At 43.3% G+C, this 26,747-nt stretch overlaps 1 protein-coding gene across 1 annotated transcript in view; it reads right to left on the bottom strand.

The window, feature by feature from the left end:
• The window catches only part of PTPN12 (protein tyrosine phosphatase non-receptor type 12), a 99,241-nt gene that overhangs the window by 8,059 nt on the left and 64,435 nt on the right, over positions 1-26,747 (bottom strand). Inside the window, exons 12-15 of the mRNA XM_054988644.1 lie at positions 17,262-17,350; positions 11,816-12,795; positions 10,227-10,310; positions 4,069-4,142 (exon numbers count right to left, since the gene is read on the bottom strand). Of these exons, the coding sequence (XP_054844619.1) occupies positions 4,069-4,142; positions 10,227-10,310; positions 11,816-12,795; positions 17,262-17,350 (1,227 nt within the window). The remainder of the gene's footprint in view (positions 1-4,068; positions 4,143-10,226; positions 10,311-11,815; positions 12,796-17,261; positions 17,351-26,747) is intronic.

Below are 26,747 nucleotides of genomic sequence, written 5' to 3'. Positions count from 1 at the left end.
GATACCCAACTATATCTGATGATATAGAGGCCCGAGTCTGCCCCAGATGTCTTGGAGCGTGCCTTCGAAGCTGTGACTGGATGGTTGAAGCAGAATCAGTTGAAATTAAATCCCACAAAGATGGAGGTCCTTCATGTGGGTCTGGGGGCCATGGGCACGGGACTCCGGCTCCCCATTCTTGATGGAGCGCTACTTGCGCCAGTTTTGAGTTAGGAGCCTAGGGGTGATCCTGGATGCCTCCCTGACTATGGAGGCACAGGTCGCAGTGGTTGCCCGGTCTTCATTTTTCTATCTAAGACAGGCTCGGTAGCTTGTCCCCTACCTATCAACCCACGACTTAACTGCAGTGATCCAAGCAACAGTCACCTCTAGATTAGACTACTGCAACTCGCTCTACGCAGGGCTTCCCCTTGGCTTGATCCGGAGGCTACAGCTGGTCTAAAATGCAGCTGCGTGAGTAATTGCAAGGGTCTCAATTAGGGAACATATAACACCTATACTACGCCAAATGCACTGGCTACCAGTTGAGTACCGGGTCCAGTTCAAGGTTTTGGTGTTGACCTATAAAGCCCTACACGGACTGGGCCCAGCATATCTGCAGGACCACCTCTCCCCATATGTACCCCAGAGGATGCTTCGTTCAACAAATAAACAACTGTTGGTGGTCCCCAGCCCAAGGGAGGCCCGCCTGGCTTTTACCAGAGCCAGGGCCTTTTCGGTCCTGGCACCGACCTGGTGGAACTCTCTGTCTGAGGAAACCAGGGCCCAGCAGCACTGATTATCTTTCTGCCGGGCCTGTAAGACAGATTTTCCACCAGGCATATGGTGGAGGCTAGGTTTGGCCCCCACTGGCCACACTAAAGATTTGTCCACCACCCCACATACGAGCCAGGGCTTGAAAAGCAGTATTTTATCATCGCCATCTGAAGATAAGCTGTATTGTATAAAGTTGTTTTAATGTTATTTGACTGTTTTATCTGTTTTTAACTGTATTTATGTAAACTGAAATGCTGTAGTCCGCCCTGAGCCCGCCTGGTGGGGAGGGCGGACTAGAAATCTAATTTAAAAAAAAAGCCCTGCTTTTGACATTTCTACCAACACACTTTCAAGCTTCCTTGCAACCATAATGTCTACAATAGCAGGGTTGCAATTACCTGTAACTTTTGTTCATTGAGTAGTCTTCTGTGCAGGCACACATTGGGATTGCGCAGGTGTAGGCCAGCCACCTACAATATTTCCAGAGCTTTCTAGAAAATTAGGAATGCCCTTTCTCTTTTTGGAACCTTCCCATCAAAAACATCACATGACAAGGAGAGGGTTGCTATTCCCTCAGGTCTCTCCAGAAACTAAGGTTCCACAGAGTTCACAGCAGGGCAGGAGGGTGATGTCAGACTGAGGTTTGAATAAAAGTTGCAATCCAGACTACCCCTTGCAATGAGACAAGAGTTCATTGATTCCAAAAGGCTTTTACTGAAAATAAACAACTAATATAAGTCCACATTCCCAGATCCAAGGATCAGGGCTGAGCTTAGAAACTATTACGAATGACAGGCAAAGGTACAGAATAGCAGTTCCCTGTGGGCCCCATCCTCCCCCTTAGTTCTCAAAACAATCGGCCCGAGGGTGAGAAAGCAAAAGTTTCCCAAGGGCGTCGGAAAGGCAGATATATGTAGACATAACATTCCTCTTCTCTCTGTGAGCTTCCAGTGGAAGGCTTGCCACCTGCAAAGAAAACACTTAATATACAGACAGGATCAAAATGGAGTTTCTTTGGTTTGAATACAGTCAGAACCTGACAGGTGAGATGTGTACCTGCACAGAAGACCAGTCGATGAAAGCACAACCCTGTTTTCATCGTGGCTTCCACACACTCCCACAGTGGAAGAGTAGCGAGCTCACTTACTGAAGGAGGTGTGTATGAAGCTCTCAAACTAAGAGATCACAGAGGACCAGCTTCCCAACAGATGCTTAAAGTCTCGGTGATACTAAATCCTAGTAAGAACTTGGGCAGTCCAGTTTCAGATTAAAGGAATAGATTGCTCACATACACTACAGTGTGAAAGACACATATCTGAAGGCATAAACTGAAATCACAAAAGCGCGTATCAAATAAATGTAAGTTGTTAGAGAGTCACTTGGTTTGTATGTTATTCTACATATGTTCTTTCGCTGTCCTTTCCATCAAGTCTATAGGGACAAGTTTATTTCCCCACTCTTGGACAGACCAATTGCAGAGGCAAATAAGGCCTGCCTGGAGAAACTCCTAATTGATGAAAATCCATCTATCTCCAGGCAAATAGCCAAATTCTGTCTCTATTTGGTTAAAGCCCATAATAAAAAGCATAGCCATACTTAGTCTGTCCTGCTCTTTTTACGATTTTAACTTCAGTGTTTTAAATATTAGAATTCCTGCGGTTCCCAGAGAACTATATACATTTTAAGATAAGATTTTAAATGCTAAATGTATTTTTCTATGTCCTTTACATTTTTACACGGGATTTAACTGTTCTATTGATTGCTAAGGATGTATTGCCATTGTTATGGTCTCTGACCGCAAATAAATTCATTCATTCATTCATTCATTCACATACACTACAGTGTGAAAGAGACATATCTGAAGGCATAAACTGAGATCACAAACGCTCATATCAAATAAATGTTAGTTGTTAAGAGAGTCACTGGGTTTTCATCTTATTCTACAAAGAGGCAATCTGCTGTAGGTTATGTTCACTTTGGCCAATATCTCAGGTCCCAAGATGGGGTTAAAATGTGTGTCATGCCCCCTGCAAAGTGTAAAAGGGTCATATTGACCTGTTGATTAGCAGCTTAAGGGAAAATTGCAGCAGGAGGATTACAATGACCGAATTAAAAATAATAAAGTACTATTTAATCTGTAGGCCATCATCAATGATGACCACTGAGATGAAGTAGACATTTATAAAGGATTGCATGCACAGTTCACGTAAGTCCCTTCACAGAAGACACAACAATGAACTGAGGGAATAGCGCCCCTCCTGGTCATCTGATGTTTCTGGCAGGAAAGTGCCAAGTGGGGGGGGGGCATTCCTCATCTTCTAGAGCAGGGGTGGGCAAATTGCGGCCCGCGGGCCACATGCGGCCTGCTACAGAGTTTTTTGTGGCCTGCCAAGACAGTCAGAAAAATCCGCCTTGAACCGAGATTTCCTTCCCGTGCGCGATATGAAATTAGCACAATAAATAAATTGAATAAAACTACCACTATTTTATTTAATTTATATTTATTGATTTTTATGATACAATTTATACCTTTTCTGAAATGCAAAGTTAACTAATGAATGCAATCATTTTAAAAGGTGCGGCCCTCCGCTAACCTCCGCTCCCACAAAGTGGCCCCCGAGCCAAAACAATTGCCCACCCCTATTCTAGAGAGCTCTGGTAATTTTTTTCCATGGCTGGCTTGTGCATACACAGTCCCAATGTGTGGCTGCACAGAAGCCATGAAGATGAGCCTACAGAATCCGGGATTCTCCAGATGCCAAACACACAAAACTAACCCAGCAACACATTTTGCTCACCAATGGTATGATCAAAGTATGGCATTAAGGTTTATTATCAGACCTATAATAAAGCTGTGATTCTGTATTCTCTATCCGTAACACATCTAATTTTGTCAAGAGATAGTACTTTCCTAAATTTCAGGTAGAAAACCAGGATAGCAGCTCATGTATCCCAGTGTAGGCTTCAGTACCAGACCTACCAGTCTGACTCTCCCTTTCCCTTCCAAGGACAGCAGCCAGGTTGATATTTAACAACACACAATAGGATAATTACTATTATGAAGACTTTATCAACAACAAGCACTATGGGCTGGATGTGGAAACCAACAAAGAGCCACCAGGGCAGCTGCCAGCAAAATCACGAGTGGCAAATATGCTTGGCCCCTTAATCACAGAATACAGCCATGCCAGATATGTTTCCTCACAGAAAATGTTATGTTTTCTCCCTTTAAATAGTGCCTATTAATGAACTATATTTTTAACTAGTATATTCTGACCATCGTGCTCCCTCCACTACTTGCCCCACACTTACTGTACACTGTGCTTGTTCAGAAGTTTTCTGATCTTGTACTGGACTCCATTCAGCAGGTCGTGGAAAGATACCAGCTATGAAAAACCATTTACAAATATTTTCATTAAATATGCTGTTGAATCTAACATAATATAAATACAGGAAACATTTTTGGAAGACCTTTAACATTAGCAGTTGCTACTTTTAAAAATTGTATGTCCATATATAGACACTGGGCTTTTCATTTTCCCATCTAAGCATTAAGAAGCTGCTAAGCTCAGACTGGAAGGGAGAAATGGACAATTCTGCATCATCTAAAACATAACCTCAAGAAGGGCAGACCTACGGTGGCTACACTGATTCTACAGGGACTCAGCTTGGAGTCTGCCTCTGGTAACCAGGATAATTACAAAGCTGCTTTTTAAAAAAATTATTTAAAGTATTTACAGGCTGCTTGTAATGATTTCAAGTAAATGTGTGCATGTATCTTTAAATGCTTGCTGAGATAGGTGAAGAGTGGGGGTGAAAGGGATGAGTGAGGGATATGATTGGTTGATGACTGAGAGTGTGGGCGGAGTGAAGGCAGTTTGAGACTGGGAGTGGAGAGCAAAGTTTCAGTCAGAAGAAAGCAGGCTAGCTGTGCGCTGCCTGAGTATGTTGGAGTGTTTATGAGAGAAATATGACCTGTGTGGAACCTGAACTGAGCATGCTCGTGAAAGGACACTCAGTCAGGGAAAGGGAGGCCAGCTGTGTGCTGCCTGAGCAGGTTTCATATTTCTGTGAATAAGAGTCAGGGAAAGAGAGGCTGGCTGTGTGCTGCCTGAGGAGTTTTAAGCATTTCTGTGAGGGAAATATTGAGTTAGAGAAAGAGGCTAACTGTGTGTGAAGCCTTGGAAGAAATCTGTATGAATGAGTTTAAATGAAGTAACTTTAAGAACCGAGAACTACGTTTATGAAACCAATACGCTTCTTGACTAAATAAAAGTTTATTTTGTTTTGTTATATCCCAGAGTAGCTGTCATTGCTATATCCCATTCCTATCCTCAGGGCCACACAGAACCAACCACGAAGGAGCCTGACACTTAGGAACGTTACAAAGGGAAAACTTAAATAAGATATACTAGAATATAATATTCCTGGTGGCAGCAAACTACCCAGAGGGTGTTAAGGGAAAGATTAAAAGAAATATCTACTCAAAGAAAGTAAAGGTCATAACAAGTGGTGGCAGAGGTGGGATCTCAAACATCCTGAGGAGAAGAAAATATTTTAAGTGGGATATAATAGCCTGGGAGGAAGGAACATTCTGAGAGAAAGGCATTTTGAAGGGACAGATAGCCAAGGAGACAGAGAGTGTTCAATTAAATCCTATGAGGAATATAGAACTGTTATAAAGTTCTATAACAGTGGGGGCCCAAGGTGGGTAAAAAAGTGTTTCACTTACCTGTAACTGTTGTTCATTGAGGTCTTCTGTGCAGGAACACCTAGGGCAGCACATGTCCAGGCCTGCCAAATGTTGTGGTTATACAGCTTTAAAATCTATTAATGGGCACCTGTCTCCCCAGAGCACATGCACAAGTGTTTCCCGCCCCAAACGCCCACCCTCTGCAGAGATGGCACCCATTACCTTCAGTTTCTCCTAAGCTGCCGATCTCCCTTCAGAAGAGAGAACCTAGTGGGGTAGGAGGGAGGGTATATGTTCCTGCACACAAGACCTCAATGAACAACAGTTACAAGTAAGTGCAACACTGTTTTCATTGTTGGTCTTTTTGTGCAGTCCCACATGGGAGATTACCAAGCCACTTACCATGGAGGAGGGCAGGTTCTCACTGGAACAATGTCGCTTCTTTCCCGTTATCCACGTCCAAAGCATAATGTTTGATGAACGTGTCCACAGATGCCCATGTGGCTGCCCGGCAAATGTCCTGGATAGGTATCCCTCTCAGGAGTGCAGCTGATGACGCTTGTGACCTAGGGGAATTATCATGAATGTCATGTATGCCAGCATACCTGCCATTATTGTATTCTGCATTTTGTACTGGTCATTATTGTTTGCCAAACTTATATTCTGTATACTGTATAGGTCATCTGAGAGTGTCTTAACTGCTAACATAAAATGCAGGAGAGCCAGTGGGGCCTCTCTGTTATCTGTTGAAAATATGTACTTTCACTTTTCCAGCAAGTGTCTTTGAAGGCGAGCTGCTAGTAGCGAACGTTGTATCTTTTCCCCAGAGACTGGGATATTTTCGCTTTGTACTTCATTTAGTCTAAACTAATCAGTTCCCATGTAACTTCTTTGGGGTTTCGTGCCAGAATGTCAACGGACCCCAAAGGGCGGGAAATTTCCTTATAATTAGTAATGCCTTTGTTTGAATTGTCACTTCTGCCAATTGCTACCTTTGTGTGAACACCCTGAACTGTATGGATCTCTAATAAAGTTGCTTCAGCTATATGTTAACTGCGGAGAACTTGAAGGGACCTAACTGCCAGGGACTGATAATTAATCTTTAATGGCCAAAGTATGTTAGTCTTTCTATAACATGCTCTAATTGACTGAATGACCCATCTAGCAATTGTTTGTGATGTGGCCTTTTTTCCTTTCTTAGGTCCTGCGTAACAAAGGAACAACTGATCATCTTTCCAGAATTGTTTTGACCAGTCCAAGTAAAACTCTGTGAACATCTAGGGAGTGTAGCTTCCTTTCTGCCTCTGATGTTGGTGATGGGAAGAACACCAGCAATACTATTTCTTGTGAGGTGTGGAATTTTGGGATAACCTTAGGTAGAAATTCTATGCTAGGCCTCAATACCTCCTTTTATTTATGTACTTTCAGGAAGGGGGTATCAGCACGAAGGGCTGCCAACTCGTTCACTCACCTCACAGAGGTGATAGCTACTAAGAAGACCACCTTCATAGTTAAATATCTCAGGTGGCAAGCAGCCAGTGGTTCAAAAGGTGGGTACATCAGATTGGCTAAAACCAACTGTAAAGCCATTGTAGTACAATTTTTGTCACTAGTGGGTACATGTTCTGTAATTCCTTAAGAAAAAGTTTGGCTGTGTAAGGAGAAAATATGGTCCCTTTGTCTATAGGGGCATGAAAGGACGATATGGCTGCCAAATAAACCTTGATAGGTGAATTAGAGAGTCCCTAAGTTTGCATTTAAAATGCAAGTTTTAAATGCAACAAGAATTCTAAAACAGAGGATACCGGGCATTCATACGGGTCAACCCCCTTAGTTATAGCCCATTCAGTAAACTTCCCCCACTTGTACGAATAGGATCTCCTAGTGGTGAGTTTCCTTGCATTCAGTAACAGCTCTGCCACCCCATCAGTGAATTCTACTGCAGAATTCACCAAGCCGTAAGCTTATACAGACTCAAGCTTGGTGAATAGACAATGTCGTGGTGCCAAACTTCTCGGAAGCAGAGGAGATCTGGAGCCAGTGGCAGGTGTAGAAACGTGTTGTTGGAGAGTTCTGTGAGCTGGTGGAACCACGGCTGACACGGCCAAAAGAAGGTTACTACTATCATGTTGGTCCTGTCCATTTGTAATTTGCTGACCACTCTCACTATGAGAGGAATGGGGGGGAAAGCATAGAAGAGATTTCCTGACCACTTGATCTGGAATGCATCCCCTACAGATTCTGGGTCTAGACCTCCCCTGGAGCAGAATATGGAGGCTTTCCTGTTCTCTGCGATGGCAAAAAGGTCTACTTCTGGAAACCTCACAGGTGCTCTACGTATCCTTCCTTTACGGACTATTCACATTGAGATTGTTGTCTCTCTTGACTTGGTTACGTCTCTTAGAGGTGCAAATTTCCTCATAAGCAGAAGAGGTTGATTCTATTCTGTACGGTTCCCCCAGGTCAACTCCATGGAATGATGAGTTATCCTGCTGAAACCACGGTGAGCACCTATGAAAGCAGCAAGAACGAGAATGACCTCTCTCCCGTTCCCAGCTGAGTCTGTCAGATGAGGCTTTGGGGGGCTTGCCCTCTTCTTTTGAAGAGGAACCCAAATGGTATCTGGAATGTATAGACAGCCTTGGGGGTCTCTACCACTTGCACCTTCGGTTTCATCTCGATGTAAAAGGGATGTTTAGTTCTTCCCTTCTTCCTAAGTCCATTCTTCAACTTTGACCATGCCTTTTTCTTAGGCAGTTCGGTTGGGTCTTTTGCCTGCGAGCTCCTCTCACTATCATGTTTAGTAAATAGCATTGTCCAGATGCGCCCTTGGGGGCGATAGCGAGTGATGCCTTGATTTTGATCTGACCAGCTCCAACTGGCTGGGCGAAAGTAGAGTCGGGTGGGAATGCCGACTCCAATGCCCCTCCAACAAGCTCTGCATCTCTGGCGTTGGGTGCCAGGTCTGAGACGGAGCCAGGTCTGCAGGGCTCGCTGACCCCGCCATCAGAGTCAGGTGATGTTTTTTACTCCAAGAGGACCTCGTCGGATCCAGAGGAGCATCTATCCCCAACATCGCTGATTCCAACAGGTTCGGATCCGAGTGCACGGCCAACAGAGCGGAAGATTTTGCCGCCTTAGTAGGGTCAACTACAAAATACTCGGGTAAATCCAGTTCTCAAAGTCCCAAATTATCAAAATATATTTGGATATACTTAAAGTGCTAGGAAGTACAATAAACTTGCTAAATATATCAATGAATCACTATATACAACAATTTAAATGTCCATCATAAGAAGTGAACACAGCAGACAATGTATGTCAACTTTATAAGACCAAACCTCCAAAAAGTCGTTCAGCACTGGATATAGTCTCTTTTGTAAACGTCCGTTTATTCTCTGCTCTTCCTATAATCCAGGCATCCAAGGCTTTCGCATAACCGTCAGTTCATTTCCTCTATTTGTTCTTTTTGCTGGTGGATGAAGACAGATGGAACCGGGGACCACCAGGAGCCCCGGGCTGGCCCAACAAGCGGCAGGCAATATTAATTAAATAGCTTGTTTCATCTCGCCAAGGTTTCCTCAGGGGGCACAGAAGACTCCACCACAACTTTTCAGCCAGTGATGGCAACGAAACTCTTACGTGCAGTACATTCACAGCACAGCGAGGTCAGTCAAAACGGCCGCTTGTCGGGCCAGCCCGGGGCTCTTGGTGGTCACCAGTTCCATCTGTCTTCATCCACCTGCAAAAAGAACAAACAGAGGAAATTATATTCATCATATCTATACTTACCTTCTTCAATATTTGCCTTTTCTAATGAACTGACGGTCCATTCACTCATTCACTGATACGTTTAGCCAATTTATTGTACTTCCTAGCACTTTTAAGTATATCCAAATATATTTTGATAATTTGGGACTTTGAGAATTGGATTTACCCCTATTTTGTAGTTGATTCTCCGGTTTGGTCACGTGGGGGATGCCTCTTGTTTGTTATCGTCTTAGTAGGATGGCTGGTAGAAGGAAAAAGTGCCTGCTCCCACAATAGGGCTTTAAGTTTGGTAGCCCTCTCTGTTTGTGCATTAGGGGTAAACTTCTAGTATAGTTTACAAGCCTAGGCCTTCGCCCACACAAGTGAGGCATAAATCGTGCCCATCAGTGCGGGTCGTTTTAGAGGAACACTTAGTGCACCTTTTAAATAATGCTTTTTCTGCCATTTTAGAATCGTTGGAACTCCATTCGCTGTAAAAGAAGAAATGCTGATCTCCAAGCTATGACGCACGCTGTAAAACCTCTTTGTCTGGCAGCAAAGGAGGAACTGAGGATAATGGGTGCCGTCTCCGCAGAGGGCGGGCATTTTGGGCTCGCGCATTTGCTCTGGGGAGACAGGCGCCCATTAATAATTTTAAAGCTGTATAACCACACCACTCGACAGGCCTGCACACGCTCAGTCCCATCAGGGACCACACAAGAAGACCAACAATGAATAATGGCTTATGAATCAATTAATATCTAAACAAGTCTTGTTGCATGAGCAACACAAATTACAAAATACTGGTCAGCACTACATTGTACACATTAAAGATTTAAATATATTTAATGAAATTCTCAAAAACAAAATGTGCATGATATATATTTTACACAAGTAAGTATTTACATATATGCTATCTAAAAAATATACTGTTTACACATCTATACAAATCCATTATACAACAGAACAACCAAGAGGAATCCCATGTTGTATCTTGTTTTTAGATTAACAAAAATATTAAACTCACTCTGCTCACTTGCAAGTGCAAGTACAAGAGACTCTGGAGTTCTTTCTGGCAGAGGAGGAGAGGAGTCTTCACTAGCACCAGCATCTAAAGTCAAATAAAATCATTGGTGGTGTTAAATCACTTTTAAAACACCCAAACACAACAAAATGATAAAGCACTGGAACAAAATCATGATAACAATTTATAATAAACCTGTAATTAAATATTCTTTTCACAGTACAATGCAAACACTTATATATTTATTTTATTCTTGTTTTCAATTGGGTTTTATTATAGTTTTAAAATACGCTTTTAACAGTAGGCCGGCCACCTTGGCTCTGATTGGGCAAAAAGGTGGCATATCAATTCTGAAAATAAATTAATAAACATTTTGACTTTATACAATGGTGTTTTGCACAGCAACAGTATGACAGACTGCCTACAAAAATGTACATATAAAAAACAGGTATTTCTAGAACACCTTCATATGTACAGTTAGAGATTAATAGTAAGTGATGGTTTAGAGAAAACTAGGGAACCTCCATTTTTATATTAAAACTTTTAGACTGTCTTCTGTGTCTTCCACAAGCACATTTCCACTGATGGGAGAGAGAAGAGAGGTGACTTTTAGGGGTGTGCAATTCGGGTTTCCGATTCAGGAAAAACGCCCAAATCAGACCTGATTCACAAAGATTTGGGATTTCCTAATTGGCCCCAGCATGCTAAGTCCATTTCAGAAACCTGGATTCAAAGATTCCCGAAACAATTTGTATCGCTTCGGGAAGCTTCGGGTCAAGGGGTTTAAATGCCCCTTTCCATACCCTGCGCAGCAGCACAGAAAGAGGCATTTTAATCGCCGAATCAGCTGCTTGGCGGGGAGTTTCCCACCAGGAACCTGAGTCAAGCCGGCGGGGTTAGTGACTTTATCACCGTAATTTCTTCCTTACAGTGCCCTAACCCACAGAGCTATTCATCTATGTGTGTCCCATGACTCTAGAATGATCCTTCCAGGGATGGAAAAGACTGCAGGAGTTGGGAAGAATGTGGAGAAACTCTGTACACCTTCCATGAATGCACAGCTTGATATAGGCCAACACATCTTTGGAGAACAGTCATTACAATACAGTTGCCAGCAAATCAATACACATCATCCATAACAAAGGCATTCATACTAGCTAACAGCTGGACTTTCTTATTCGAGATTTATAGATAGAGATTTGATGGAAGAAATGAGACTTCTGCAAATGCACCTGGGAGGCCCAGGTTCAAATCCCCACTCTGCCATGGAAGCTTGCTGGGTGACCTTGGGCCAATTGCACAATCAACCTAACCTACTTCACAGAGCTGTTGTGAGGATAAAATGGTGCAGAGAAGAATGATGTAAGCTGTTTTGGGTACCCACTGGGGAGAAAGGTAAAGTGCAAATAAAAGTAAATAAATTAATTAAATGATGCAATGGTAGCCAACCAATCAAAATGAGGCCGCCTTGCAGTAATTCAACATTTTATCCACAAAGCTATGTTGGCCTTTGTTATAATATACACAGCTCTACATATTTTATTTTTCCTAATAAATAAATAACACAATACATAAAATCTAGAACAGCTTACCTTTTTCAGCTTTAGAATGCATTATAATTACAGCATCTTGTCTTGCAATGGACATCGGCAGTACTTTTCTAGCCAAAATGTTTTCCGTACTAACTGCTGCAGTAACTGTGGCACTTGCAGTTGAAATATTAGAGATTTTTGGGGTGCTGGCTCCATCAGAGTTCCTTTCATCTGTATCAGAATCATCTGAATGCAAAGGATTTGTAAAACAAAGGGGGGCTCTAACTGAAATCACTGCAGCATGATGGGAATCTGGCAATTCATTGGAAGAGGAATCCATTTGAGAAGGTGAGTTGGGTACCTCAGACAGATTTTTAACACCATAACATAAAGCAGCTGACTGCGTGTCTTCTGGCGTTGATGTGGACTGAACACTTTCAGCCCCTTGCAGTGACCTCCTAGCATGTCCCTTCTCTTTGAGAGGCAAACAGTCTGGTCTCTGCACAGCATCAGAACCTACGAGACAATGATGGCCTTCCAATGCAGGTCTTACAGCGGTATTAAGTGACTGCATGTTACATTCTATACAAGTATTCTGCAAAGTATCAACAGATGCATCTCCTGAGCCTTGCTCTTGCGGTTTAAATGTTTTATCCAGTGCACAAGATGAGCCACTTTTAATTTTAATTGCATGCCCCCTATTCAAGAGCGAGTTCCCATCAAAGCTCCTCGGCCCCTCCTGAAGAGGAACCTTTTTAATTTCAAAACTCAAGGTGCGTTCCAGCTTTTTCTCAACATATTCAGACAGTTCATTGTTCCCTGAATGGTCGGTTGCTTTATTGTAGTTTTCATTCAGATCTGCCGGATGTTCTGAAGAAACTATGTGCAAAACAGGCTTTGGATGGTATCGATCATTGTCCTGCCATACGGTTGTGACTGTCGGGTAGGCAGAAGGAGGTGATGGAGTTAAAATGGGAGGTACTGGATGAGGTTCAGGAGGCTGCAGAATTTCTTCTTTAGCATCTCCTTCTACAAGGCAGCTAAAGCAAATCATTGTGTAAGTTTCCTTATAATCAGTGTTTACACATCCTTATTATGTATTACGTTACTTTGACAGAATCAAAAGGAGCTAACAAAGCATTTCTACACATTACAATAGCCATTAAAAAAAGAGTCACCCAGAGAACAGTGGCAATGTTCTAGAAGATTCATAATGCAATAAATATTAAGCAAAGGCCAGATACACCAGGAACTCCTATCTCACATAAATATTTAAACAAGTAATTTAATCTGTAACACTTTAAGGACCTAAAAGGTGTTTCATACATGAAGAAAACAAAAGAGAGAGAGAGGGGAAGTTATTCAGAGGCTAAACAAAAAATGGAATGCAACTGCCACAATAATCTTGCAATTTATATTCTACAGTGAAACCTATGGAAATTTCAGTTTTAGAAACACTCAAGAGAAATATTGTACCCTCTTGTGGCAGAGTGTGGAAAAATGTGTTGGACAGATGTAAGTTTTAGATGAGTCAGTTACTAGAAGGCCGGAGAGGGGAGAAAAGACAGTTAATGGAAAACTGATTGCTAGCAGATAAAATTTACATAGAGATGACTAACATATTTAAAATATACATAATAAACATATTAAAGCCAAACAAAAATAATTATTAAAACCAAAGCTAAAATATACTTATAAAAACATAAAAACAAAACACAGTGAGGGAAGGGGGGGATCACTGAAGGAACAGCACATGAAACAAAAATCTTCACTCACTGGAGGTAGATGGCAACAGAAGGGAACAGGCAAGTCTTTCTGGGGAGAGAGTTACATAGTTTACAAGCCAAAAACCGAGGAGGACTTCTCCTAGGTTGCTAGAAGGCAGAGGTAGGTTTGTAAGTGAACAGACGGTCCTTCAGGTATGCTGGTCCCAAGCCATACAGCATTTTAATGGTCAACACCAGCGCCTTAAGTTGTGCCAGTAGGAGTCGGTGTAAATGGGCCAAAACGGGAATGATATGGTCGCTACAAATCATTCCATTCAGCATTATGGCAGTAGCATTTTGCACCAATTGAAGTTTCTGAACACTTCTCCTAGGCAGCCCCACATAGAGCACATTGCAGTAAGCTAATCTAGATGCAGCCAGCAGATGCACTACAACAGCAAGACCTTTTCTGTCTAGGAAAGGCTGCAGCCAATGCTGGTTGAAGGACACTCCTGTCACCTGCTAATCCAGCAATAGATTTGCATCCAAGAGCACCTCCAAGTTCCTTCAAGAGGAGTTTAACCCCATCCAGAACAGGTGACACCTTAAATCCCGAGTCAGACTTTCCACTCACTAGTAGCATTGTTGGGATTAAGCTTCACTTTTATTAACCCACATCTCCAGAACTGCTTCCAGGATTCAGGGTTTTCTACAGACTTCACTGTGTTTTCTCAGGATGGTACTTTTATGACTTCTGCCACAGGGCTGAATCCTGTGATCCATCACTGGAAGTCAATGATTGTTACAGATCTTCCCCATCCCTCTCCCACCCGCACAGCTCTGCTGACAGAAGAAGGGAACAGCGTTACCCACTTCCCCATCCCCACTGCAACCTCCCAACATGCATGGCTTTCAGACCCTGTGCAACCTGTGACCCCCTTGAATAAACTTTCCTGGTGTCGGAAAGGGCTGCTGGGAAAAGGGAAACCCAGGAATGATCTACAATTTCTGTTTCCATGTATCACAAAATCCAGCCCATTTTCAGTGAGTTATAACTGATAAATGCTTTCAACAAATCAGGGACTACTAAAGAATGAGAGCTACCAAAACAACACTCACATAACTGAGCAAACTACCAGCCAAAGGGCTGTATCCTGCCAGATTTTCCACAGGTGCAAGAGGGTCCCTTTTGACCCCTGGATGGTACCAAGACTGTGGAACCAAGATGGACCAAAAAGCTATGCAGAGTAGGGGCTGCTGTGGAGAAGGGAAATTGGACCAAAAAAAACCCCTTCATCTTGCAGAAGTTAAAATGTTAATCAGATTCAACCCAAACAGACCTTTGTATATAAAAGTTCTATATATTCAGAACTTCATAATCATTAACCAAATGGTTAAAGGTATAATGTACATGCTGTACATGACTAACAGATGGTTGTCAAACTGTTAGCACAGAATTAGAATTACTTAGATGACTCTGAAATTAATCCATGCAAGGCAAACCACAGTCATTAGGCCCAGGTCTTGATGCCTCATGACTTGCCTAAGGTCATCATGCACCTTCATGGTAAGGCAGAGGTCCAGTTTTCTGTCACATCTCTCAGTTCCAAGCACCACGCAATTCACTAGGAACAGCAACCAGAAGGACTGATGCAAGGCAACAAAGAGCTAACTTATTTTCCACTAAAACCATCTTGGAAGATTAAATTTTCTGTACTTAGTAGGTTAGTACAAGAATCAAACACTTTAGCTTTGAGAGGATTACTAGTAACCAAGTCAAGAGAGACAACAATCTATGGCCATTCTATAAGACATTGCGTCAGATTCAGTCTCTCTCCAAACTCTAAGAATCCAAGATAACTTGAAAATGGATTGAAGTTTAGCAACCACATTATTCTTTTATACCTCAATATCAGACTTTATCTAGTCATTTACAGGAAAAAACAGCTTTAATTTGGTAAATTCATCAGCTGTGAAAGTATACAAATAAGTTATTTGTAAAGTTATTTGTAAATAAGTTATTTGTAAATAAACTTAAATTTGTAATTACAAATTTGTTTGTTTTGTATTTTTAGTTTTACAACTGTATGCCTTGGCAGTGGGATATCTATTTTAAAAAAATGTTAGGAATCTCCCCAACTATGCTCATTAACTCTTACAGTGCAGTCCTAAACAGGTCCACCCAGAATCCTATTTAGGTCTACTCAATACGACTTACTCCCAAGACAGTATTCTTAGGATGACACCAAGTCAATTTGCTTCGGATCTGGGTATCAGTATAAAAAGGGATCCCAGAAGAATATTCTACAGTATTCACAACTGATAAAGAGTTTGGATAAAACATCTGAGTCAAACATTTACATGGATGACAACAGTCTTTACATGATGGAACAGCAAACTACAGTTGTTAAGATATTTAAAGAATATCATAAATATGTAATGTAACCTTTAATCTATCAGGTGATAGTGTTAATTTGGTTGTCCAAATACCTGGAAAAACAGAGTCTGGAAACACTATCCTAACCAAAAAAAACCCAAATCCAGACTTTTAGAAATGAAAAACTTGTCTAGAAATCTAAAGGATACAATCCTAAACATTTGTCAGCAGATCAAACCAAAGTCTAGTAAATAGTACTGCATGTGTGTATGTGTTATGTATCGTCAGGTCACCTCCAACGTATTGTAACCCTATTAATGAAAGACCTTCAAGACGTCCTAACATTAACAGACTTGCTCAAATCTTGCAAACTGGAGGACGTGGCTTCTTTTATTGAGTCAAGCCATCTCAATTTAGGTCTTCCTCTTTTCCTACTGCCTTCCACTTTTCCTAGCATTATTGATTTTTCCAGAGAATCTCATATTCTCATGATGTGACCAAAGTACAATAGCCTCAGTTTTGTCATCTTAGCTTCTAGGGAGAATTCAGGCTTGATATGCTCTAGAAACCACTTATTTGTCTTTTTGGCCATCCATGGTATCTACAAAACTCTCCTCCAGCACATTTCAAATGAATCAATTTTATTCCTCATTGGTGAACTTTCACATTCATACATAGTAATGGAGAATACCATAGTACTAGCCCTTTATAAAAGTAGTATTAAGGTTCAACATTCTATGAAATTTTGCCATGAGGAAAATGAAAATACCAGTTTTAGTATCTTTTACCAATACATTTAGTATCTCTTACCAATAAATTTAGTTTGCCACATGTGGGTAGAAATTAGGTAAATGCCTAAAATGCTTTCTGTAGGTGACAAAACAGGACCCTCAGGTACCTCCTTCTGCCTTGGGGGATGTGAAATTTACCCAGCTGGACCCAAGCCACTAGACCTCTCCAGCTTTATTCTAGTCATCCCCCCTTTTCCCCATCTGAGTCTCAGTTGTTCCTAAAACTCCCTTTTCAAAAGTCAGATCTGTTCTTCCCAGACTCTTTCTCCAAACAAAGTACAGAGTCCTCCTTTAAAACTCTGCAAGACCCTTCTCATCCTATCTGAAGGCTAGTCTCCCTGAAGGTTGCCTGAGATTATGACAAGGAAATGCTGGTGCCACAGAAAAAGTTCCTTTGTTCTGTTAGTTACCCACTATTAACATATGAAAGGCCATCATCCACAACCAGGCAGACTAGCTGGCAGAATGTGACTTGCAACCTTTTGCCCACCCGAGAAAGTGATTTCAGTTTAATCTGTGATAGTCAACTGAGACTCACACACATTTACCTCTAAAAGTTGTAATTCTTTACATAGATACCTGGGTGAAGCATCATTTCACCACACCTTGCTCCAACTAAATTCCAATAATACCTGCTGCGTGTCCGTGGCGGCTTCGGTGGAGGAGAATCCTGTTTCTCGACATATCCAGAACTAACAGTGTTCTCTGTGCTAACTTCATTCTGCCAAGAAAATTAAATCCCCAAACTGTTATTCAAAGATGGAGAGTCGTATCTACTGAAAAACACTAACAAAACCAAAGCTCTAGGAACAAAACAAGAACAAAAAAAATTGCAAAAATAAAGCCTTTTCACAAGTAACAGAATAAATAGCGAGCTTTAGTTTTGATCTACAGCTAAGCGAAACAATCATTGTAATACAAATAAAATTCATTTCAGTACAGACCTTTTTCCTTAGCTTGATTATATGTAGAAATCCACATTACTGCAGAAGTTAGACTGTAACCTACTCTGAGTATTTTTCCAGTGTCAGATTAAAGCCAACTGCCTTTTTCATAAGTCCATAATGAAATATTCAGTCAGGCATTGCCAGACCCATTGGAGGCTCAGATGGCATATATAAGGTTCACATACTCATGTGAAATTGTTAATTTCCTAAAATATTGCAGGACTACTCATTAAAATCGCGACTGGAAAGTGGCAGACTCCACACCAATTTTTATAAAGGGATCTAGAGTAGATCAAAGAAATTACAAACTAATTACGCTGACACAGAATCATAGAATTGGAAGGGGCCATACAGACCATCTAGTCCAATCCCCTGCCCAGTGCAGGATCAGCCTAAAGCATCTCTGACAAGTATTCATCCAGCCTCTTCTTAAAAACTGCCAGTGAGGGGGAGCTCACCACCTCCCTAGGCAGCTGATTCCACTTTTGAACTACTCTGACCGTGAAAACGTTTTTCCTAATATCCAGCCGGTACCTTTGTGCATGTAATTTAAGCCCATTGCTTTGGGTCCTACCCTCTGCTGCCAACTGGAACAGCTCTTTGTCCTCCTCCAAATGACAGCCTTTCAAATATTTAAAGAGAGCAATCATGTCCCCCCTCAACCTCCTCTTCTCCAAACTAAACATTCTCAAGGCCCTCAGCCTTTCCTCGTAGGGCTCAGTCTCCAGACCCCTGATCATCCTCGTCTCTCTCCTCTGCACCCTCTCGATTTTGTCCACATCCTTTTTGAAGTCAGGCCTCCAGAACTGCACACAATACTCCAGGTGTGGCCTGACCAAGGCAGTATAGAGAGGGGCTATGACCTCCTGCAATTTCGACGCTATGGCCCCTTTGATACAACCCAAGATTGAATTAGCCTTTTTTGCCACCGCATCACACTGATTGCTCATATTCAGTTTACAGTCCACTCTTACCCCAAGATCCCTATCACATATACTACTGCCCAGAAGTGTATCCCCCATCCAGTATTTGTGCTTCTCATTTTTGTGGCCCAGATGTAATACTGTGCACTTGTCTTTGTTGAATTGCATCCTATTCACAGCTGCCCACTTCTCCAGAGTATTCAGGTCTTGTTGAATTTTAATTCTATCTTCTTGGGTGTTTGCTACCCCTCCCAATTTGGTATCATCAGCTAATTTAATGAGCAGCCCCTTCCACTCCTTCATCCAGATCATTGATCAAAATATTGAAAAGTACCGGGCCCAAAACAGAGCCCTGCGGCACCCCACTGGACACCTCCCTCCAATCTGATGAAACGCCATTGACCACCACTCTTTGAGTGCGGTCCTCCAACAAGTTCCCTATCCACCGAACTGTCCTATTGTCTACTCCACAGTCTTCCAGTTTGCCCATCAGAATGTCATGGGGGACCTTATCAAAAGCTTTACTGAAATCCAGAAAAATCACGTCAACAGAGTTCCCCCGATCCAGTAAGCTGGTCACTCGATCAAAGTAGGAAACCAGGTTGGTCTGGCAAGATCTGTTAGGAACAAAACCATGCTGACTTCCCCGGATCACTGAGCGGTCCTTCAGATGCTTACCGACTGATCCCTTTAAAATCTGCTCTAATATCTTCCCAGCAACAGAAGTCAGACTGACCGGCCTTTAGTTTCTCGGGTCATCCTTCCTCCCTTTCTTAAAGACTGGGATAACATTCGCTCTTCTCCAATCTTGTGGCACATCCCCAGTCCTCCAGGAGGCCTTGAAGATGATGGACAGGGGTTCTGCAAGTTCTCTAGAAAGTTCTTTCAGCACTCTTGGGTGCACCCCATCCGGCCCTGGGGATTTGTATTCATCCAGTGCAGCCAGATGCCTCTCCACTACCTCTCTGTCAATGTCAATTAGCCACTCCGGTGTCCTGCCACATTTTCTACTATCTCTAGATGTGCCTGAGTTCTTCAGGGAGAAAACAGAGGCAAAAAAGTCATTAAGCCTGTCTGCTTTTTCTCTGTCCTGCATCAGAGTTTCTCCATCTACTCCCAACAGCGGTCCAATTGCCTCTTTTACCTTACGTTTGCTTATCACATATCTGTAGAAGTTTTTCTTACTGTAGCGAGCCCTCCTGGCCAGACCCAGCTCGTACTGAGCTTTGGCCTCTCTGATGGCTGATCTGCAGTACCTAGTAACCTTCATATACGCCTCTTTCGAGGTCTGTCCTTCTCTCCATTTCCTGAACATTTCCTTTTTCTCCCTTAGCTTATTCTGGAGCTCTCTGTACATCCACATCAGTTTCTCGGAGCCCTTACCATGTTTCCATCTTGCTGGGATAGTGAGGGCTTGAGCTTACAGAGCTTACAGAGTAAACAGAAAGAAACATTAAAGACAGAATTTGTAAGTATGTGAAATAAGTCGTACTGAGGAATAGTCTGAATAGCTTTTTAAAAGTAAAGTCCTATCTTCTCAACCTCTGTGGAGTTCTTTGTGAGAGTTCTCAAGTCTGTGGATATGGATGAACTAGTAGATGTTACTTTTTTAAAAATCCCTTTTGCTAAAGTCCTTCAGGCAAAAAAAGACCTTTCTAAAAATAGGAAGCAAAGGATAGACATAAATAGATAGGTCTCACAAGTGAAGGAAGAAAACAGCGAGGTCCTCCAAAAGTGTATTAGGACTAGCACTATTTAATTTGTTCATATATTATCTGGATTGCTGAAATGGCCAAGTTTGCAGATAACAGAAGACCTGAATAGTTTACAGTGGACTATGAACACTTCCAAAAGGATCTCTCCAAATTGAATGAACGGTTGACATGCCAAATTAAGTTCAGTGTAAGGGGATGCACATTTGGGCAAAAATCAAAACTCTACATATATACTGATGCAATCTGAACCAGCAGTGATTTGCAACGGAAGATCTTGGGGTATTTCATTCCGTGAAACTGAATTAATGAAATTGTTCAATGAAATTGTTGCTTCACTGTGTAACTGCATGAAAAAGAAGGCAAATTCTATACTAGAGGGTATTAGGAAAGAGACAAAGTAAAATGAACAATATTATAATGCCCTTGTACAGGGCCGGTGCCAGGGTTTCTGGCACCTGAGGCGATACCTACTTGTGCTCCCTCCCACCCCCAGCTAACCAATTTAAAAAAACAGAAGAAATGTAGGGAAAATGAAAGCACAAAACTTGAAACTTTTTACATTTTAAATTAAATTTCTTAATTTTAATTTTTTAAATAAGTGTGAGAATGAATAACAACAATCTTTGTTTTTCTTATTGTGAGCCAAAAATCTATTTTGTGAACAGAAACAACAACTTGCATTAAAGTTTTGAGCACACCTCGAGTGCGTGTGTATGTGTTTAAAGTTTCCCTCTCTCTTTCTTCCCACCTCTCTCTGAACCCAGAGACTCTTGGTAGTAGGAAGGCTTCTCTTACAGGGCCTGCTTGATCACCTTTGTCAGAGATCCCTTTCGGGAACTACCCTCCATGCTCATCCTTCTCTTCCCCCTGCCCTTGGGTATGAAGCAAGCAGCAACTGACAGCTAAGCATGTGGTCTATAAATACTGAAATAAACTCTTGGAGGAGAGGGGGAAGGTGGGGTAATATATGGAAACTAGGGGATGAGAGAAGGGAGGTGATAAAGAGGGGGTGCAGTGCAGGGCACTGCTCTGCTGGAGTGAAGGGGGAGCAGCATTGAGATCAGAGAATAGGAAGGGGGAGGGAGAACGAAAGGGAGAAGGGGGAAGGAAATTAATAGAATTTAAAACAACAATTTTAAACCCAAAAACAGTGATTTGCTCCTACCCGTCGCACAGGGACTGAAAGGGAATTGTGTGTGTGTCTCACCTCACTTCCTCCTTCCTCTGTGGTGGTGCACACACAACCAGCCACTCTTTCCACCAAAAACAGCCCCCCCCCCAAAAAAAAGCCTGAGCAAAGGTGAGAAGTAGAATTGATGCCAGCCGGGGAGGGGGAAAGGGATGTACTAAAAAGAATGACAGGATTGCCCATTGGAAATAATGGGAGAGGCTTGAAGGCCCAGTGGAGAAAATGGGAGCCAGGAATGCCAATTTACTTGCATGGGGTCCATTGAAATGCATTACAACACAAAAGAAGGGCAAGAGTCCAGTAGTGAAGGAGCTGTGGAGCATGAAAGCTCATACCCTACCACAAATTTTGTTAGTCTTATAGGTGCAACTGGACTCTTGCTTTTTTCTACTGCTACAGACAAACACACCTACCCATCTTGATCTATCAACACAGGCCCCAAAGTGGAATGACAGTCCCTGAGAGAAGAATCAGTGGTCTGAGACTAGAATGGCAGTGGGTGTGGAATGACAGGGGGTGTCATTCCAGTCCCAGAGCCCTGACCCTATTCCCAGGAACAGTCGTTCCACTCTTCGACCTGTCATTCCAGTCCCTGAGCACAGGTTCTATTCCTAGGGGCTGTCATTCAAGTCCAAGAATACTTCTGCTACTCCCAGGGGCTGTCATTCCATTGTGGTGCCTGTAATTCCACTCCAAGAATGCTTCTACTACTACCAGGGGCTGTCATTCTACTGTGCAACCTGTCATTCCTTCTCAGTGCACAGATTCTGCTCTGAGGGGCTGTCATTGCACTCTGGGAGTTGTCATTCCAGTCCCAGAACACTTCTGCTCCTCCCAGGGTCTGTCATTCCAGTCTGGCGCCCGTCATTCCAGTCCCAGAATGCTTCTTCTACTCCCAGGGGCTGTCACTGCACTGCACTGCACTTTGGGGGCTGTCCTTCCCGTCCCAGAGCACTGAACCTATTCCAAGGACTGTCGTTCTGGTCCCAGAGCACAAACTCTATAGCTAGGGACCGTCATTGCACTCTGGGGGCTGTCATTCCACTCCCAGAGTATTCTATCTGAAATCCTTATTCCGCATTTTCTTTGCATCTTTTTTTGTGTTGTGATGCATTTCAATGGAGCCCAGGCAAGTAAACTGGCATCCCTGGCTTCCATTATCTCCAATGGGCCTTCAAGCCTCTCCTATTATTTCCAATGGCCAATCCTCCTGTCATTCCTTTTAGTACATGGTGGGGGGGATGGGGCGGAAGCAAGAAAGAAAGGAGGGAGCAAGGGGGAGAAAAGGTCAGACGGGAGCTCGCTGCTCCCCAGCCAGCTAGAGTGTCTCTTGCTTGCTCCAGCACAGAAGCTTCACCCAAGGATTAAATTGAGAGAGAGAGAGAGAGAGAGAGAGAGGAGGAGGAGGAGGAGGAGGAGGAGGAGGAAAAAAGGGCAGAGAGAGAAATGTCCCTACTGATGGGGCTGAACTCGAAGCTCCGCTTTGGGCAGTTCACTACCCTCGTGTCTGGTGGGAGGGCTGAAGAGGCAGGCAGGCACTGCCTTCTATCGTCTTCCTCCTCTCCTCAGGCGCCAGCTGAGCAGGAAGGTAGGGCTGCCCTTCTGCGCTCCAGAAGAAATGCTCTGCACCAAGAAAGGAGAATTCCTGCGCAAGTGCACAGGAGCACACAGGGAACGCTGGTCGTTTGGGGCCAGCACGGTGCCTCCTTCAGAGTTCAACACTCAAGGCAGCTGCTGGCACCGCCTCAATGGACGCGCCAGCCCTGCCCTTGTATAGATCTTAAGATGCGAACACATTGGAAATACCATGTACAGTTTTGGATGCTGCATCTCAAAAGGATATCATAGATCTGGAAAAAGTACTAAGAAAGGCAACCAAAATCAAGCAGATGGATCTGAAAAACAGCTACAGATTTATGGCTTTTTACTTTAGAAAAATGATATAAGGTGGAAGACCTCGTAGAAGTTTAAAATTATGCACAGCGTAGAGAAAGTAAACAGAGAACCTTTCTCCATTTCCCAAAATATTAGAAACACTTAGGGACCTCCAATGAAATCGATGGGCAATAGAGTCAGCACAGACAAAAGTACTTCTTCATACAATGCATGGTTTAGAATCTTGATTTGTGGGCTGGAAACAACCCTAATTTGCCAAGGTGCCATCAGACATCCCAACAAACTGGACCTTGACTGAAGGCTTTCCAAACCTTTCAGTCATGCCATAAAAGTGAGGCAAAAGGATTGCACAAGAACAAGCCATATTAATGTCCATCACAGACATTTGTCATGACATCTGAAGATAGGTATTAAAAATCAAGACTGAAGTAGAATATGTTGCGAAGTTACACTTTGCAAGGCTCTAGAAATCAAAATAATTTTCAGGGGTAGAAACTTTTCACTGCAGCTCAGCATTTCATGTAAAGTTTTATTAACATTTGTGACAAAACTTCATATTCTAGATCAGGTATTAATTTCTACAATCCTCTCTGAACACCACCTTTTAAAATTCCTCACTTTAGTTTAACAATAGAAGAGGCCCAATCAGATAACTACTGTACTTCTAAATAATTTCTGTTTTACATTTCCTCCACAGTTGAAAGTGATGCTCACATCTACAAGTGATGCCTAGACTGTCCATTCTGCACCAAGCTTGGAAACCAAACAATGCCTGAATAATTTCAAATAATGATAGGATCAAGAAGCTAAAAGTGACCACAGAAAGCACCATTTAAGTAGGGATATACACATTTTGGTTTGACTTATTAGCAGCCATAGTTAGTGACTGCTTCTGTCTCTTGCTCCTCAAATTCTCAGAAAATGAAAATGAATCCAGGATGTCTACATTCCATTATAGAAGGCTAATGTAGAACAAGAGAGTCATGCTGCTGCTACCTTCTCACAGCCCCCAACTGTGGAAAGGAAGAAGACCAAGTCCCTTCACCCTCCCTCTCAACATCCAGAAACGTACCGTACATAGAAGATTTGGGAAAGTCGATAGGTTTTGCTTTATAGATACAATAATATGATGCAAGTCTCTTCTTCTTTCCCAACACCTCTAAAGCATAAGGAAAAGGGAGGAAAAACTGCAACACTTTTTCTTGCATTTTTCAAAGCCTTGCTTGTGAAACAAGACCCTGTCCCTTTCTATAGATATTTTGCCCATGCCAGTGGGTGCAGTTCTGTTGTGTTTCCAGGAAGAAAGACTAAAGCAGCACAACCCTCTTGCACTGTTGCTACACGTTCAGATTCTTCCTCAGAGTTTTTTACAATTCATAGATACAACAGAGGGAAGAGGTATTTGCCAGAAGGCATGGGACACTAACCACTGACAAGCTGGTAATAGGATGCAATTTAGAATCAAATTGCCAATCAAAGATTTAGAATCAAAAGCCAAAAGCCAAGTCCAGAGGTCCGTAGGTGAATTACCGGTAAGTTTGGGGCTATACAAAAGCAGAGTCAAGGTCCAGTTCGAAAGTCACAGAGCAAGGTGCAAGGCAAGGTTCAGTGGAGTGGTCGCAGCAGTAGCAGGAACAGATTGTTGCTTCCACGCCTCCAGGTCTTCTGTGGCTGGGTTTTATAGATAGGCTGGCTTGCAGCCAGCTGCTCTGGGAGTTATCCTGTGGTTACTCCTTATCGCTCTCAACCAGCAGCTGACATCTGGCAAGGAGGCGTGCGCTTTGCCATCTCTCCTGTAGTTCTACACATTGCCTCTGTCTGCGGTGCTCTTTGGGTGAAACTGGAGGTTTGGACGTCCTGGGCTGAGCATCACCAGTGATGTAGGAGCAGGAGGGTGTTGGTGCCTCTGGCTTGGCTGCTGACTGTGGGCATTGGTCAACCAGTGGCTGAGCTTCACTGGTCGTGTTGGAACTGGAGGATGTCGGTGCCTCTGGCTCGGCTGCTGGCCGTGGACTCTGATCCTCCAGCAGCTGTTCCTCCTGATCATTGGCTTCTGCTGAGTCAGGGCTAGCTAGGCTGGTTACACGAGGCTCCTCTCCCCGTATGTGCCAAGGAGAGTGCTTTGTTCAGTGGGTAAGAACTTACTGGTGATCCTTAGCCCTAGGGAGGCTCGTTTGGCCTCGACCAGGGCCAGGGCCTTTTCGGTCCTGGCCCCAACCTGGTGGAACTCTCTGTCTGAGGACACTCGGGCCTGCCAGGATCTTGTATCATTTCGGCAGGCCTGCAAGACAGAGATGTTCCACCAGGCCTACAGCTGAGGCCAGCGTTAGGAGCATCATTGAGCCTCCCACCTGTCTCCAGTATTCGAGTACAGCTCGTTTGTCTGTCTACCTCCTCTTTGTATGCTGGGGGCAGGAATGTGTAGCTAACTATATCAAGTTTTTGTATATATATAATTTTAATTGCTGGATTTTATTGTAGAATCTGCTATGTAATTGTATTTTATGACTGTTGTACCCCGTCCTGAGCCCACTTGTGGGGAGGGCAGGTTAAACACTGAATAAACTAAACTAAACTAAACTCTCCTCCAGAGGAGTCCTCATTATCACCGAGCCCCATGACACCATCCCCCCTCTCAGGGCCCCCACTCAGCAGGCGAGGGTACATATGGTGGAACCGGTGGGTGAGGTCCAGAGCATGTAGATCGCTTGCAGGTCCCCAGGACCGGTCCACCAAGCTGTAACCCTTCCAATCAACAAGGTATTGGAGCTGGCCCCAGCACTGATGGAAATCCAGGATCTGGGAAACCTCATATTCCTCCTGCCCGTCAATGGTGATCGGTGGAGGTGGTGGTAGCTGAGGCCAGTGCAAATCCGGGGGTGAAGCAGGGACCAGAAGGGACTGGTGGAAGACTGGGTGGATTTTCAGTGTTGGCGGTAGCTGGAGGCGATATACCACCAGGTTGATGCATTCAGTGATCAGGAAGGAACCTGGCCTCCAGCTTGCGTGTGGGCCTATGGCTGCAGATGTGGCATGTGGAAAGCCACACAAGATCCTCCACATCCAGAGGCTTGCCTGGCTGGCGTTTCCAATCGGCATCTGCCTTGTATGCATCTCTGGCTTCCTGTAGGCATTCTTGAACAAGATGTGTGTGGCCTGGAGTTCCTGCATATAGACAGACATTGGCCACTGGGACAATGGAGCAAGGTGTGGTGCAGGACAAGAACTGAGGGTGGTAGCCATAGTTCACTAAAAACGGCATTTGTTGGGTCAAGGAATGCGCTGCATTGTTGTAGACTAACTCGGCAAGAGTTAGGTAGGGTTATCCAGTCATCTTGCTGGTGGTTGACAAAACACCGTAGATATTGTTCCAGGGTTGCGTTGGCATGTTCAGTGTGACCATCAGATTGTGGGTGGTATGCAGAAGACAGGTGGAGTTGGGTGCCAA

Source organism: Eublepharis macularius, chromosome 9 (genome assembly GCF_028583425.1).
Source record: "Eublepharis macularius isolate TG4126 chromosome 9, MPM_Emac_v1.0, whole genome shotgun sequence".
Classification (NCBI taxonomy): domain Eukaryota; kingdom Metazoa; phylum Chordata; class Lepidosauria; order Squamata; family Eublepharidae; genus Eublepharis; species Eublepharis macularius.
The sequence above is the reverse complement of the archived record's forward strand: the minus strand, read 5'-3'. Positions and strand labels throughout refer to the sequence as shown.